We start from the raw sequence: 16,643 nt of genomic DNA on the forward strand, positions 1-16,643 counted from the left end.
ATCGGTTTGGACCCCCCTCGGGCCCCACCAGCCACTCTTTCTGACACGCTTCTGGGCCCTGATGGTTACTGTTACTTGTCGTTTGTTCCTTACTAGCTTTTCAGACTAAAGCGATCATTATAGCCATCAACTGCACCAGAGCAACTGGTTTGCACTGGCATGGGCAGAAGAAAATCTAATCACTGTGAGTGGTGAGTGTTGGTGAAAACTAGTCATGTAATTATGTGGATTGTCATTTCTTTATGTGTATTTATTTGCTTAACAGCCTAGCATATAATATATAATATTATCTAATCTAATAAAGATATAACCTTATGGGCTCTGAATAATGTTAATGTACAACCTTCTTGCCTCGGGGCCTGGCTACCCTCTAGGTAGCCTGCTTTTTGAGGTCACTGTGGACTCCTAGAACCCACTCAGAATACATTCAGGCAGTGCCACCAACATACTGACGACCTTTGATTCCCCATCAGCCAGTACCTCTTCATGGAAAAGCCATTTAACTGCAGAGCAAAGATAGCATTAAGGGATAAGAAGACGGGATTGATTCCCTTTGCTCCTATGTACAGAAAGTCAGTCCTTCAGAAGGCCTTGACACCCCTGAAATGTAAATGCAAGGCTTTGAATTTAACTGCTTTTTCTAGTTCTCAGAGCGCTGCAGTTTCTTCCCCTGGCCAATGCCATTTTTGCATTATCATACCGTTGTGAGTGGGCAATGACCCTGTTTAAAACAACATTTGTGGTTGAACTTGAAACTCGAATTTAAGTCCTCTTTCTACGCCTGGCCCATTTCCCTCTACCTCTGCTCCAGGCTGGGTGTTAATCTGAAAATGCTGTGGGTGTGCAGCACCAGGAAACGTTAGGACTTAAAAACTACAGATCGCGCTTCATGTGCACTTCATGACAAGTAAACTAATTAGGTCCTCAGAATTAATACCTTGTGGCTCCCATTGTTTTTTGTTTTGTTTTTAATGTTATTGAGAAAAGAAATGGCCCAGTCACTATTTCAGTTTCCGTATGTGCTTTAGACAATGCAGAGGACACAACGCAGAGCAAGAAATTATAACCGCTGCAATGCTGGCTCATGCTTCTGGCATGGAGTCCTTTTAAGTTCACAGAATTGTCTTGGCTCTTGGCAGGACTTGGATTTGCAGATTCTTTGAGTGTGTGTGTCGTCTGCTTTTTCTGTACATTATCATTTACATACCAAGAAATTTTGGCACCTAGAAGTTAGCCTGTCACTTATACAATTCCTATCATTTATTCCTGAAACCTAGTATAGAAAGTTAATCCATTATATACAAGAACAATAAGATCTGGTGAGTTCCAAGGAGAAAAGGCCCACTCCAGGAAAGAAGGCTCAGTGTTGGCACTCCTTTTTTCAGAAGCTGACTATCCATGTAATAGGAAATCCAGACTCTGCTGGATTTTTTTCTTCTTGGGTTTCTTGATTAGCTGCAATCTTATGCTTGTTAGAACCTTCACCAGAAAACTATGTAATGGGAATCATAGGAGGGGTAAGATTCAGTTGCAGGTTGTGAGTTAGTGGAACCTCCAATAAAATTTTGGTTCAAGATCTGAAAACCATGGTGAAACTAAGCTCCCCCTTTTCTGAATTGCAAGGACTGGGTGCAACATGAGCTCCAGCCTCCCATAGAACAGGGATGAGAGGAGGAGTGTCCTCACCCATGAGAAGATCAGTCCTTTCCACTCGTTAGAGGTTCAGCATAGGACCTGATTTTGACAAAGGCTACGATAATCCACGGACACAAAGATTCTGCTTTGTGCATTCGCTGTACCTGCGTTTGATCTAGCGTCATAATGGTTCCACTCAGAGCCGTAACTAGGAATTGTCGCCTACGCACCCCTTCCACTTCTGGTTTCTTTCATACATTTCATCTGTAATTCTGCCCTAACTGCGCTTTTTCTGACTCACCCTTGAACTTTTCTTCAAGCCATCATTGAGCCCATAACCGGTATTAAACACTTTCCTGAGCACAGGTGCCTGGACTAATCACGTGGACACAGAGCACTGGTCCTAAGGAAACGAGGTCTCACTAGGGAAGACACACATATCAATGATTATCATACATAACTCTGTGTGTCATTTAGGGGTGAAGGCACAAGGGAGGTGTCAGGGAATCTCCACAGAAGCAAAATTTCAGCTACATCTTGAGACGGGAGTATGAATGAGCACTACCTCATAGGCAAAGAACCCCCCATACCCACAGTCTGGGGGGATGCGGCTCTGTGGGTCTGACTTTGCAGCAGGGTGCAGTAGCCCAGAATGCCTACTATGTGCAGAAGACTTGAGGTTTTACGTATGAAAACCTCAGTGATCCTAAGAGAATGGTCAAACTCTTTGGATAAATAGGAAAAATAATGCTATTAGGTCAGACGAGATCGGGCAAATTCAGGGCTGTATGGCTGTAGACAAAATAATGTTAGTAGGTAGGAATATCACCAAATAAGTATTCTGGGATTGCAACAAGGGAGTCCTTAAAGCATCTTGATTTGGTGGTGAAGAGTAAAGCTATCTCCTGTTGTGAGATCCTCCCTGCCAGGACCAGCTTAGGCTTTACACACATCATCTTGTTTCACTTTCATGAGATCTCGGGATGAGAATTATTATCCCATTTTGCAGTTGAGGAACCTGAGGCATCACCAAATGTCCCCAGGCGTCCAACTCAGAATTCAAACTCCAGTCTGCCTGACTCCAAAGCCCAGACATTTAACCACTACACCTCACTGTCTTCCTGGAACTCCAAGTTGAATTGAAAAGTGAGCAGATGTGGGGCGCCTGGGTGGCACAGCGGTTAAGCGTCTGCCTTCGGCTCAGGGCGTGATCCCGGCGTTATGGGATCGAGTCCCACATCAGGCTCCTCTGCTGGGAGCCTGCCTTCTTCCTCTCCCACTCCCCCTGCTTGTGTTCCCTCTCTCGCTGGCTGTCTCTATCTCTGTCGAATAAATAAATAAAATCTTTAAAAAAAAAAAAAAAAGAAAGAAAGAAAAGTGAGCAGATGTGATATGGGCCAGGTGAATATTGGAATTAATCAAATTCATCTGTTCATTCAAATTGTTGCTTAGCAACATGTTCTTTAGGAACTGGATGAGACTGAGTTTTTTTAATCCTCTTAACCATTTTAAGTATACAGTTCAACTGAATTAAGTATATTCACATTGTTGTACAACAGATCTTTAGAACTTTTTCATTTTGCAGAATTGATGATCCATAGCCATTAAGCACTAATTTCTCCTCTTCAGTCCCTGCCCCCCAGCCCTTGGCAACCACTTTTCTACCTTGTTTCTATGATTTACTATTTCAGATACTTCATATGAAGAGCATTATATTGTATTTGTCTTTCTGCGACTGGCTTATTCACTTAGCATAATGTCCCCGAGGTTCATCCATCTTGTAGGTCAGGATTTCCTTCTTCTTTAAGGCTTCATAATATTCCATTGTATGTATATACCACATCTTCTTTACCCAGTTCATCAGTCAGTGGCCATTTGGGTTGCTTCCACCTCTTGGTTAATGAGAATAATGCTGCAGTGAACATGGGTGTGCAAATACCTGAGATCCTGTTTTGAATTCTGTGAATTCTTTTGGGTGTATACCCAGACGTGGGGCTGCTGGATCATATGGTAATTCTGTTTTTAATTTTTGAGGACCCTCCACATTGTTTTCCATATGGCTGCACCATTTTACATTCCCACCAGCAATATAAAAGGGTTTCAATTTCTCTGCATCCTTGCCAACACTTGTTACTTTCCTTTAATAGTGACCATCTGAATGAGTGTGACTCCACATTGTTTTCCATATGGCTGCACCATTTTACATTCCCACCAGCAATATAAAAGGGTTTCAATTTCTCTGCATCCTTGCCAACACTTGTTACTTTCCTTTAATAGTGACCATCTGAGTGTGATGTGATATCTTATTGTGATTTTGATTGGTCTTGCTCTTAATTTTAGTAATGTTAAATATCTTTTCATACGCTTGTTGGCCATTTGTATATCTTCTTTGGAGAATTGTTTATTCTTTTGCCCATTTTTTAATAGGGCTATTTGGGGTTTTTTTGATGGGTTGTGGGAGTTCCGTATATAGTCTGGATACTAACCCTTTATCAGATGTGTGATTTGCAAATATCTTCTCCCTTTCTGTAGGTTGCCTTTGCACTCTTTTGATTATTTCCTTTGATGAACAGAAATTTTTAAGTTTGATGTAGTCACATTTGTCTATTTTGCTTTTGTTGTCTTACTTTCAGTGTTCATATGTCACTGCTAGTATATATAAATAAATTGATAATTATGTTTATTTTGTATCCTGTGACCTTGCTGAACTCACTTATTAGTTCTAGGATGCCCTTTTTTTTTTAAGATTCCCTGGGATTTTTTTATGTAAACAGTCAATCATGTCATCCACAAATATGGGCAGTTTTATTTCCTACTTTTTCACCTATTATCCTTTCATTTCTTTTTCTTGCCTTATTGCATTGATTAGAACTTTCAGAACTATATTTAATAAAAGTGGTGAAAGTGGGCATGCTTGCCTTTTTCCTGACCTTAGAACAAAGCATTAATTTTTTTTCACTATTATATTTAATGTTATCTGTAGCTGCAGAGTCACTTTATCAAGTTGAGGAAGTTCCCCTCAAGTCCTATTTTTCTGAGGGTTTTTGTCGTGAATGGATGTTGATCTTTCCAATTTTTTTCTGAAATAATAAATAATTTTTCTTTTTCATGTATTATGATGTATTATTATTTTATTATACATGATGTATTATCTTGATTGATTTTCAAATATTGATCCACCCTTGCATCCCTGTAGTAAGCCACACTTGATCATGATATATAATTTTTTTAACATACTAAGGAATTTTACTTGTTAATATCTTATTAAGGATTTTTGTGTTTATATTCATGAAAGATATTGTTCTGTAGTGTGGTTTTGTGTGTGTGTGTGTGTACTTTCTTTGTCTGGTTTTGATATCAAGGTAATATTTCATTAAATGAATTGGGAAGTGTTTCCCTCTTCTTTATTTTCTAGAACATACTAGAACAGAGTATTTTCAGAACAGAGAATTTTCTAGAATTCATTAAATGAATTGGGAAGTGTTTTCCCTCTTCTTTATCTTCTAGAACATACTAGAACAGAGTATGTAGAATTGGTGTTAATTCTTTGAATGTTTGGTAGAATTTTCTAGTGAAGTTATCTAAGCTGAAGATTTCTTTTTAAAATTTCATATTCAATTTCTTTAATAGTGTGGGGCTACAGCTATTCAAATGATCTGTTTCATAGGTGCATCATACTATGTGTTTTTCCAAGGAAGTGGTCTATTTCATCTAAGGTGCCAAATTTATGTGTATAGAGTTGTTTGTAGTATTCCCTTATATCTTTTTGACGTCTGTAGGGTCTGTAGTGATACCTTCTCTTTCACTACTGATACTGATAACTGTGTGTTCTCTTTTTTTTTCTGTCATTCTTGCCAGAAGTTTGCCAATTTTATTGATCCTTTCAAAGAAGATTTTTGTTTCATTGCTATTCTATATATTTTTTCTGTTTTCAATTTCATTGTTTTCTGATCTTATCTTTATTATTTTCTTCCTTCTGCTTACTATGAGTTTATTTCGCTCTTATGTTAGGTTGTTGAGGTAGGAATTTAGATTATTTGTTTGAGACTTTCCCTCTTTTCTAATGTATGCATTGAGTGCTATAAATTTACCTCTCAACACTTATTTGGCTGTGTCTCACAAACTTTGTTACGTTCTATTCTCATTTTCATTCAGTTCAATATATATATTTAAAATTTCCCTTGAGACTTCCTCTTTGGGCCATGCATTATTTAGGAGTGTGCTGTTTAGTTTCCAAGTGTTTAGGTAGAGATTTCCCTGTTCTGGTTCTACTATTAACTTTTAGTTTCATCTGTTGTGTTGGAGAGTACGTTCTGTATGATTTCAATTCTTTCATTTGTTGAAGTTTGTTTTATGGTCCAAGATATGATCTATCTTGACATATGTTCAATCAGCATTTGAAGAGAATGTATATTCTGCTGCTGCTGGGTGAAATTTTCTATAAATGTCTGTTAGATTCTGTTGATGGTGTTTTCTATATTCTTGCTGATTTTTTTTTGAAAGATTTTATTTATTTATTTGACAGAGAGACAGCCAGCGAGAGAGGGAACACAAGCAGGGGGAGTGGGAGAGGAAGAAGCAGGCTCCCAGCGGAGGAGCCTGATGTGGGGCTCGATCCCGCAACACCAGGATCACGCCCTGAGCCAAAGGCAGACGCTTTAACGACTGCGCTACCCAGGCGCCCCTCAAGCTGAGATTTTTCTGATTCTGGTTTTGATATACAATTTTCTCTTGAAACCTGGACATTAAAAAAAAAATTGTTTTCTTAGACTCTGGATCTCATTTAAACCTTTTGAATTAGCTAGCTTATTCTGACACTACTCTGGCAAGGGAAGGGGGAGCATTTAAGTACAGATTCCCCACTGGGCTCCTATTGATACCAAAGGGAAAGAGGGCTACTTATTACTGTTGGAGGGATGGGAGTTCTAGCTACATGCTACATGGTCTTCACTGTGACTGTGGTAAGGGTGGCTTTATTACTGCTGGGCAACCAGAGGAAATGAGGCCTCCTTTGACACCATCTCAGTGAGGAGGGGGTGGGAGTGGAAAAGAGGCTCTCTTGGTGATCTCCACTGATGTCATGAGGTAGAGGACTCATTACTGGCTGGTGGGAATGAAAGTCCTGCTCCCTGTTTGGTCTTCTTTGACTTCACCCTGCTAAGGGTGTTCAGGTGCCTTATTACAACCTAATGAGGGTACCAGTCTAGGCTCCCCATTCAACCTTAGCTATTGTCAGCAAGGGTGGGGTCACCATTTTTTTCTGTAGTGTTTGATTGGAATGGAGCAGTTACTGTCTGAAGGTTTTCTGTTTTGCTGATCCTGCTCCTTTCATGGTCTTTTGGCAAGAAAGAGAGGCATTTTAGGGACTTTTTTTTGGTCTGTGCCCATCAGCATTTTTAGGTGACTGCTTCACCTATAAGTCTGGGATATATGAGACAAAAAGAAAACCCAAGGAAGTCACCACCATGTCCTTCTGTATGTCTCAAGGTCCCTAGACAGTCTTCTTGCAACTTTCAAAGTCTACTTATGTTTCTTTTATATATATAATGGTCAGGGATTTTATTTGTACTTAGCAAGAGAGATAGATAAAGTCATCTACTCTACCTTTCCAGAAGTGGGAGTACTTAATTTTTTTTTTTGTCATAGAATAATTATCCTGATTTACCTGGCCCTTCCACTAAAATTTTTGAGAAAATATTCCTTTAGATCTCAAGGAATACAGTGAAAACTATAAATGAGTAGGACTGCTATTCTAAGTTTATTTCAGAGGAATGACAAAGAGCAAAAGGAACTGAGAAGATATAAACTATCTTCCCAGATGGAGGTGTTTTTACTTCCATGGACATTGTACATTGTGCACAGAGAGCCCCATAGAAATACAATAATTTAGGGAAAATTCTCCTAATTTTGAACTGCAAAGATTTAGTTTTCCTCAGAACACAACTGGCCTCTTGATTTTACATTATTTGAATTGCTATATAAATGCTTCACATTTTCTTTCTGAGTAGACTATTGGAGGGTAGACACCTTTTAAAAGTGGTACTGTAATTGATTTTCTCCTAATTGAATAATAAATCCATCCAACGATGCTTGGAAGCTAGGCATTCAATATGTATGTACTCACTGAGTGAACGATAGTATGAATGAGTGATTTATAAGAGATATATATATTTCAAAGATTGATTTATTTATTTGAGAGAGAGCAACAGCAGGAGGGACTGAGAGAGAGGGAGAGAGAATCTTAACCAGGCTCCCCGCTGATCCCAGGACCCTGAGATCATTACCTGAGCCAAAACCAAGAGCCAGACGCTCAACCAACTGCACCACCAAGAGATATTTTTTTTCTGAAAACTTCACAGTGTATATATTGTTACTTTAAGGGCTTGTACTTTCTGTTCAATTTTATTTTGGAGGATTCAAATTTAAGTTCATACCACTGTTCAGTTGGGGCATGTTTGTGGGCACTATGGCTTTTGGGGCCTAGGTTTTACCGTCCCTGTTGTCCTGGTGGAAAGGGTTGCATTGACAATCACCTGCTATCTTCATCACAGACAGACGCACGCATGAGCACATTATCTTGTTAATGTAAACATTCATGGGTCAGAGAGGTAGTATACAAAACTTCATTTCCCAGGAGTATTTCTGAGGTGCATGGTGATACTTCTCAGATAAGGATCACTTCTTTCACTCTTGGTCCTTTCTCTGTCAGTCCTTTCTGTAGGACTATCTACTGTCTATCTACCTTTCGATGTAGTACTGGAAGCGGGCTTCTGCTGATTACCATGGGAGCCCTTACTCTACCCCATCAGAGCCTCCTAAGTGGGGAAAGTTGCCCACAGCCTCTGCAGAAGCTGCAGTGAGGTTTAAACCCACTGCTGATGTGCCTGACTTTTCACTGGGATTCCTAGAGGCCGTGGGTAGAGATAATTCCCTGGCATTCCCACTTGGAAAATGGAAAACAGATTCTCCACCGAAATGGCATTGCAAAGCATGGTTAGGTATTACTACTACAGGGTAGTTCAGGTATATTATAGACTCATTATACATGCTTCAGACTGCTGTAAGGACTTAACCATATCTTTCTGATATTATTTTCAGGGGAAACACATTATGGGTTCCAAACAACGGACTTTTAAGCTGGCTTGGGTTTATGAGTTGAAGACAGGCGAACGTCTCCAGGCATGTGGTTCTACAGGTAAGATTTGCAGGCATCATGCCATTAAAACGCGAAGTCCTCAGAGGGCAAGGATGGGATCTGTTTTGCTTGCACATGTAGAGCACTCAATTACTGATCAAGTGATCCTGGGGTGAGTTTTTTAGAAAAACTATATATCTATATACCTGTCTATATTGCATACAGAAAGAACACCTAGATGAGATCCAATCTATGAAGATACTGCTTTTTTATGACCATCAAAATACTACCTAGAGTTTTATTCACAATCAGTGAATTACAAATGTAGCACTTCATAGAGCCCTTTATTGGATTAATGTAATGAAATCATTAATTTGTGGGTTTGCTGGATTTTGAGATTGCACAAAAACAAAGCAACCTACTGGACTGCTACTTCAGGGGACTTAGCTGTCAATGAAGTGGAATAACTCATTCCTGTATTTTTTTTTTTTTTAACAAATGAATTGAAATGGTGGCATGATCTAACTTACAGAAAACTGTATTGAACAATCACAATTTAGGATGCTGTGTAGACACACACATAAAAGAAAAGGCAAGGTTTCTGCCCTTAGGGAAATTATAACTCAATAAAGAAAATGGAAAATAGAACTGGAGAATCAAGCATGAATGGTGGAAGTATATAACTATGGAGAGACATAGCATTACAGATGTCAATAAACACATTATCATCCAGATGCAACCTCAAGTCAACCCCATACTAAATATTCTGTAAGAACAAGTTAGAAGGTAGAAATTAATGGTTAAGTTGTCTGATTATAATGAACTTATCCTCTCAGTTTTAATCTTGTTCCATGATTCTTTATATTTCCTATTTTTTATTTAGAAGAAGTACAACTACTGGCTACTTGTGGGACCTTGGGCAAACTACTTGCCTAAGCCTACTTATTCATTTCTGAAATGTGGGTAATTATTCCTATATGATAGATTTATTTGATCGGACTCAACCAATGCATGTAAAATTCTTATCAAACTTTCTTATACATAGGTAAAATAATAGTAGCTGATATTTTCGCTTTTGCTATGGCTGCCTGTTATTTTTATTAGCTGGCTCTGTAATGTCAACAAAAACTACATTTTCTCTTCTCAGATTCCACACTGTGCTGTTAACCTATGTGAATATGGGCTTAGAAGGGTAAATTGTCATCGAGGATATCAGAACACTTTAAGAGTATTCATGGATGAACTACATAAAAGTATTGATACTTCCCTCTCAAAATTCCTATATGCTTCAAGTATGCATTTTTATCACTAGCTTGCAAAGAGCAATACAGGCATACCTCAGATATATCGTGGGTTTGGTTCCAGACCCCTGCAATAAAGCAAATATTGCAATAAGGTCAGTCGAATGAATTTTTTGGTTTCCCAGTGCATATAATAGCTATGTTTACACTATTCTGTAGTTTAAGTAATAGCATTATTCTAAAAAATATACACAACTTAATTAAAAATTATTTCATTGCTAAGAAATGCTAACCATCATCTGAGCTTTCAGTGAGTTGTAATCCCTGACCACAGATCACCATAACAAATATAATGACAAATTCTGAAATATTATGAGAATTACCAAAATGTGACAGACATGGATTGAGCAAACGCTGTTGAAAAAATGGCACTGAGACTTGCTCCACACAGGGTGACCAAACCTTTCATTTGTAAAAAAAAAATCTGTGAAGCACAATAAAACAAGGTATGCCTATAAATTATTTCATTTTTATTACAGTTTCATGAAGGATCTTATTTTTGGTTCAGGTTTGTACTTTAAACTCTTTTAAATGCTCATGATCCTTCTACTATTGGCTTTCTATCATTTCTACTTGCATAAGCCTTGCTTTGTTCTCTTCATTTAAGGGACTTAAATGCTCTTAAAATGTGGTAGTAAATGAAGTTTGTTTATTCACTTGATCAGCAGTGTCTACTATAGGCTGAGCCCTGTGCTGGGGATACTAATGTGAGTAAGAAATGGTTTCTGTTTTCAAGGAACTTATTGTCTACTGCAGATGTGATCATATCACTGTTGTTGAAACTACTGGCGGGGATCATTTTTCAGCTTATTTACTTTTTCTCTTAATTCTTATCTTATTTATTTATTTTAAAGATTTTATTTATTTGAGAGAGAGTGAGCAAGAGAGAGAGCACAAGCTGAGGGGGAGGCAGAGGGAGAGAGCCCGATGCAGGGATCAATCCCCAGACCCTGGGATCATGACCTGAGCCAAGGCAGATGCTTAACCGACTGAGCCACCCAGGTGCCCGTAAGTCTTGTCTTTAAAATGTTTCACTTAGTGTACTTCTGAAACTTTCTACTTCGATATCTCCAATTTTCATAGCTTCAGAAACTGAGGTAGCATAGTTATTAAAGTGTAGGCTTTGGACCCAGACCACATGGGCTGCAATCACGACTCCACTGTTTCCTAGCTATGTGACCTTGGGTAAGGATCCACTTTATGCCAGTTTCCTCTTCCATTATAAAAGTGAGTGAATCATTATCTACAAAGTGCTTAGAACAGTGGCAGGCATACGGTAAGCACTCAACAAATGTTAGATATTATTATTAGTTCCCCTAAAACATCAGAAACAGTCTAATTCTGAATTTTAGGGGTAAGTCGTAATTGCTATTTGTTAGTCTTTAATAGTATCTCAAAAACAGGCTTCTGCTGTTAAGTGTATATATTTATTAACGTTACAAAACTTTCTCTCTTTTTCTTAAGTGATCTCTACACCCACTGTGGGGCTCGAACTCACAACCCCAAGATCAAGAGTCACATGCTCTACTAATTGAGCCAGTCAGGTACCCCCAAAACTTTCTCTTTTTAGTAAAGAATTTCCAATTTCTAATACATGAACTCAAGAGCAAGGTGTTGCCAGGAGGTAAGAGAGTAAGTGCAGTATGTGTCAGTAAAATTGGGAAGGAGAGAAATAAGACCATATAAGGAAGTGGATGCCTTTGCGACAGAACCTATATCCTTTCTTTAACATATAATTTCCTAGAGTTTAGTAAGTTGAAATAGGTACTTAATACCGATAAATTTATATTTATTTAATCATATGCTATTTGGATTTTTAAATCTCTGAGGAGATACATGATTGTGGTTTATATTTAAGTTCATGAGAATTATGCAGGCACTTTAGAGTAAGAATAATTCTCTCTTCTGTTTAAAGTTGTATTTCTCATAATCATAATGATCTAAATAAACAAATAAATAAACAAAACTGCCAAAGCAAAAGAAAATCTGACTTTGTTACAAATACCTTAAATTTTTTGGTCCAAAAGAGGTATAAGCATTTTTAGTTATGGCAGTTAATTCTTTTAAATTACCAAAAGGCAGACAATGGCATAGGTTTATTCCAGGTTTATTTAAAATTTTAACTTCATACGAAATGTGTGACACTGACACATAAGAATACAAAGATGGCAAATAACCTAATTCATCTTCTTGGTTTGGTCAAGCCTCCAGGCACCAGTTAGATATCGAAGTCGTATAAAAAGCAGGTCCTTGCCCATTTGCAGCCAGCTCCAAAATGGAATTAATTTAGAACCTGTGATTTAAAAATAATTAAAAATGAATTAACTTAAACTCTGGAGAAAATATATCAGTTTAAATTTATATTTTAGAAGTCAGTCTACATGACCTTTGTGACCTTCTAGTCACCTTATTTTCTATATTATGTATGTATGCATGTATTTATATATATATGTATATATTTAATTCTATCTGTACATTTAAAAATGATTTTTTAGGACAAATTTCATGTTTTACATGCTTTTCAGTCTCCTGTCCTGCAGAGAAGCAGGTACATTTCCACACATAATATAAATTAATAATATGGGATAAGAAATCCAAGACAAAAACCCAATATTTATATTCTGATTCTACCAAAGACTCTCAATCAGCTAAAAGAAATACGATCTTAGCGAGGACATCTTTTTGTCCAGTGGTTGCCAAATGGCAGCATGCCAAGCCCAGCTGACTATAGGAGATCTGCCTCCTGGAGCATGTTTTAAAAGCTTGTATTCCTTGATTTTTATCCCGTGGAACTGTTTTTTTTAATTAAGTCAAGAGTAGACTCAGGTCAGGTAACTGCGGTGCTGGATGGTAAAGTATCATGGCCAATACCAAAATACTAGTCACTGACAATTTTCTAGATTTAAGCCCAAATACTCTAGCTTCTTCCTCCTCCCCCCAGCTTTATTGAGGCGTAACTGACAAACCGAAATATATTTAAAGTGCAGAATGTATGGATTTGATACATATACATATATACACACGTATATATTTATATACACATACTGTAAAATGATTACCATAGTGAAGTTAATTAACACATCCACCTTAATTTTATTTGAATCATTTATGAAAGAATTAAACATCTTTAAAGCTGAATTGAGTAGCTTCTTTAATAACAAAACATCTCGGAAGTTCAGTGAAACCGGGAAGAATCTAAATTGTGGAGTTTTCACAAGGCCCTATTGTAGGGAGGAGGGATTGAGTGTATATGGCCAAGGATTCTGGGAATGACTAATATGAAACTACTCATTGAGTGCCCGTTAATGAAAAGTGATACACAACTATCCCTGAAATGCACATGAGCAAATGATGTAAATATGTAACACATTTTTTACTTTTTCCCATTTCAACTTCCCAGAGTCTATGCTGGGCATAGATCAACACAGATCAACACAGCAGATCCTTACAAGTCTGAGCAGTCCTTTACTGGCTTCTCAATCCCCTTTGATCTAGGCCGCTACTATGGAGAGTAGTTAAATTTGATTCAGCAAGACTCAAGAGGTTTGAATTTGTTCTAGACTATGTAGTTTGTATGATCCCAGACCTTCTCCTGTCCCTAAACAGCCAAGGTTACAGAACAATAATGGCATATTACAATGATGATTTTCTAAGAGGAGGCCATGCTCAGCAGGAGAGGGGTGACTCTGAAAGTCTCCAGGTGATTGTTAACTGCTTCCACACTGTGAGTTAGTTTTGGAGCATTCTAAGGTAAGCAAAGGAGAAAACTAGAATATATTTTAAGTTCTACAAATTACAAGCACTCTAAGCTTTTTCAAACATGAATTATTAAGAATTATGATAGATTTCTCATTATTAGAGATCTTAGATATTTTCACATTTTTTGGATATATGTACAGATACCAGTTAAAGACTGGCTCGGAATGGACTGTGGACGTCTGGAGTAAAAACACCTCTAATTCCTTACTTAGCTCTGCATGCTGGCTTGTAGGTACTCAATACTGACGGGGTAATGAAATAAGACAATACTAAACAAAAGGTGATACAAACAAAACTTATCTCAAAAGACTTATCAACCTTGCTTCTAGCCTCAGACTGCCATGATACTGTCTGCTGTAAAGGTTTTACTGAATTTCTTGGGCTGGGTAGTCGGCCTACTGAAGACCCCAGGAAGAGACTGCAGGGAGAAAGAAGGCAGTAAGCCATCTGGACTGGACGGTGGAGGGGATTAGGAGGCAGAACTCCATGGAACTGCCCCTCTCAGGTCAGCTGAGCAGGCTCTGTTGGGGGCAGCCAGCTAACTTTATTGGACAACTGTACTGTCGCCTACCCCCCACCCCCTCTTAAGATCAGCTGTAACATGAACAATATACTCACCTTCAATTTCAGTCCAGTTGACAGCAATTTCTGCTATTGGAATTTTAAAGAACTGTGCTATGTAAAGTAATTCTACATCAAATGCCCTGAAACAGAAAGTATATTGATTTTTATTTTAAAAAAGACAGAGTGTAATTAAATCTCTACCTTGGCATGTTTCACAGAAGCTTATACGGCAGATATATAGCTTATATAGTACAACTGAAAGTCAGATTCGTAGAAGGTCAAATAAAAAGTTAAGTAGTTCAGGAGCTTCAAGGTAAATAATTTAGTGCGTCACTGCGTAACATTTAAATGAGAAATATGGTGTCTTCATCATAACTCAGAAACTCCCAAAGGTAAAATTGGCCCGTTGGGCTCAAAGAGAAAATTTAATCGTACAAATTTTCAAGATTGATGGTTTTCAATCCCAGGCTTAACTAGCTCAAGGTACAGAATTGATAGCATTTTCAACTAATTCAGAGAGTTGATAAAACAGAACTCTGAGCAGCTCTGGGAGAAAATGTTGTCGATCATTTTACAGTTGCTTGATTACATTCGTCCACCACTAAAGGATCGAGGTTTCTTTTTTAAATACAGGGTTGCCTAGGGCCTTGTCTTTTCCTTTTCCTTTGCCCGTGCCATTCTGGGCAAGACAGTACTACCACCTGTTGAAAGTGAAAAGCCACTTTAGTCTGAAATGCTCTTTGGGTATAACTACGTACATACACGGAATTAGATCTATTGTCTCATTTTAACTGACGCTGTTGAAATCATCTCTAGTCTGAATTCCCAGTTCCTCCTTCCTTCTCCCTATGAAAGGCTCTGAAAGCTCCTCCTCAGCGACCCCTTGGTTTAGGTGAAATCTGCTTTCCCTAAAGTTTCTGAACCCTGACTTAGAAGTTTTCCTGGATTCTGCTTACAAATTCTCTGAAGTTTCTTCCTCTCACTGGCAGTGAGCTCAGGGAGAGAAGCACCACTACTTGTTAAACCTTCTTCATGCTCTTATAACCAAAAGCACAGGAGGCCTTTACTATTTTGCTTTCTTCTTGCTCTGTTAAGCAAGTCCCCGCCCCCACCTTCCAGACTGCATGGAACACACTTCAGACCTCCGGGGGCTGGTTTTAAAATATTAAGCACAAACACGAAAATACCTAAAACCCACTTCTATTTGATTTTCCTGATCCCAAACAACTTGAATTTGGGAGCTTTGTCTTCCTGGGCACAAAACTACTACTGTCCATTCTGTGACTAGTTTAAATCCCAAGTATTTGGATAATTCAATATGAAAACTTTTTTTAAAATCACTTAATGCTTTTTCTTATCCTAATAAAATATTTACTTAAGATGATAAAACCATCTACAAAAGCGTTCTTTGTGTTGTTAAAAAGACCGTGTAAAACTTTTGTTAACTAGCCTGGGATACTCAAGAAAGGAGGAAATTATTTGAATATTAAGCCTGGTTAACCCTTAACCCTCTCCTTTAACACAAAACCAAAAAAATGCCTAAAAGGCTGAGTTAGTTCTGATGATACTCAACAATCTGAACAAGATTATTAAGAATTGTTCTAAGGATATCAGCATATAGTGACTTATCAAAGACATAAAATAACAGAAGAATGATGAATAGAAAGGAGTGGGGGGAAAAAGCACTGATTATTTGAATTTACTTTATATTAAAAAAAAAACTGAAAGGGCTATTCGTCTTCTACTATTACTTTTACTCTATCCTTCTCCTCTTTTAACATTTTAAGACATGAAGATGTTTACTTAAAAAAAATGTATAGTTCGGGGCGCCTGGGTGGCGCAGTCATTAAGCGTCTGCCTTTGGCTCAGGGCGTGATCCTGGAATTCTGGGATCGAGCCCCACATCAGGTTCCTCCACTAGGAGCCTGCTTCTTCCTCTCCCACTCCCCCTGCTTGTGTTCCCTCTCTCGCTGGCTGTCTGTCTCTAATAAATAAATAAATAAATAAATAAATCTTTAAAAAAAATGTATAGTTCACACCACCATATTATAAGAGCCCAATCTGTTACCAAAGCAAACATAATTAAAATACCATGTATTTCTGGAGAGAGCGTTATGCTATTGTACAGAAACAGTATGAGGGTTATTCTCTAACTCAGATGCCTTCATGTGTTTTTGCAGATGTAGGGACGGCAGAGCCACTGTTTTCTTTTGTTACTCAGTTGCTGGTTAGCTGTGACCTCACAGATA

At 38.0% G+C, this 16,643-nt stretch overlaps 2 protein-coding genes across 3 annotated transcripts in view; both read right to left on the bottom strand.

The window, feature by feature from the left end:
• Positions 1-10,124, bottom strand: part of SMAD9 (SMAD family member 9) — an 84,928-nt gene extending 74,804 nt beyond the window's left edge. Inside the window, exon 1 of the mRNA XM_008692237.2 lies at positions 10,108-10,124. The gene's annotated coding sequence lies outside the window, so the exon portion shown is untranslated. The remainder of the gene's footprint in view (positions 1-10,107) is intronic.
• A 2,038-nt stretch (positions 10,125-12,162) lies between these two features.
• Positions 12,163-16,643, bottom strand: part of ALG5 (ALG5 dolichyl-phosphate beta-glucosyltransferase) — a 38,445-nt gene continuing 33,964 nt past the window's right edge. For both annotated transcript variants that reach the window (XM_040622154.1, XM_040622159.1), the window contains 2 exons: positions 14,449-14,534; positions 12,163-12,364 (listed from right to left, as the gene is read on the bottom strand). In XM_040622154.1, coding sequence (XP_040478088.1) covers positions 12,249-12,364; positions 14,449-14,534 — 202 coding nt within the window. In that variant the 3' untranslated portion in view covers positions 12,163-12,248. The remainder of the gene's footprint in view (positions 12,365-14,448; positions 14,535-16,643) is intronic.

This window comes from Ursus maritimus, unplaced genomic scaffold (assembly GCF_017311325.1).
Source record: "Ursus maritimus isolate PB19 unplaced genomic scaffold, ASM1731132v1 scaffold_10, whole genome shotgun sequence".
NCBI lineage: Eukaryota > Metazoa > Chordata > Mammalia > Carnivora > Ursidae > Ursus > Ursus maritimus.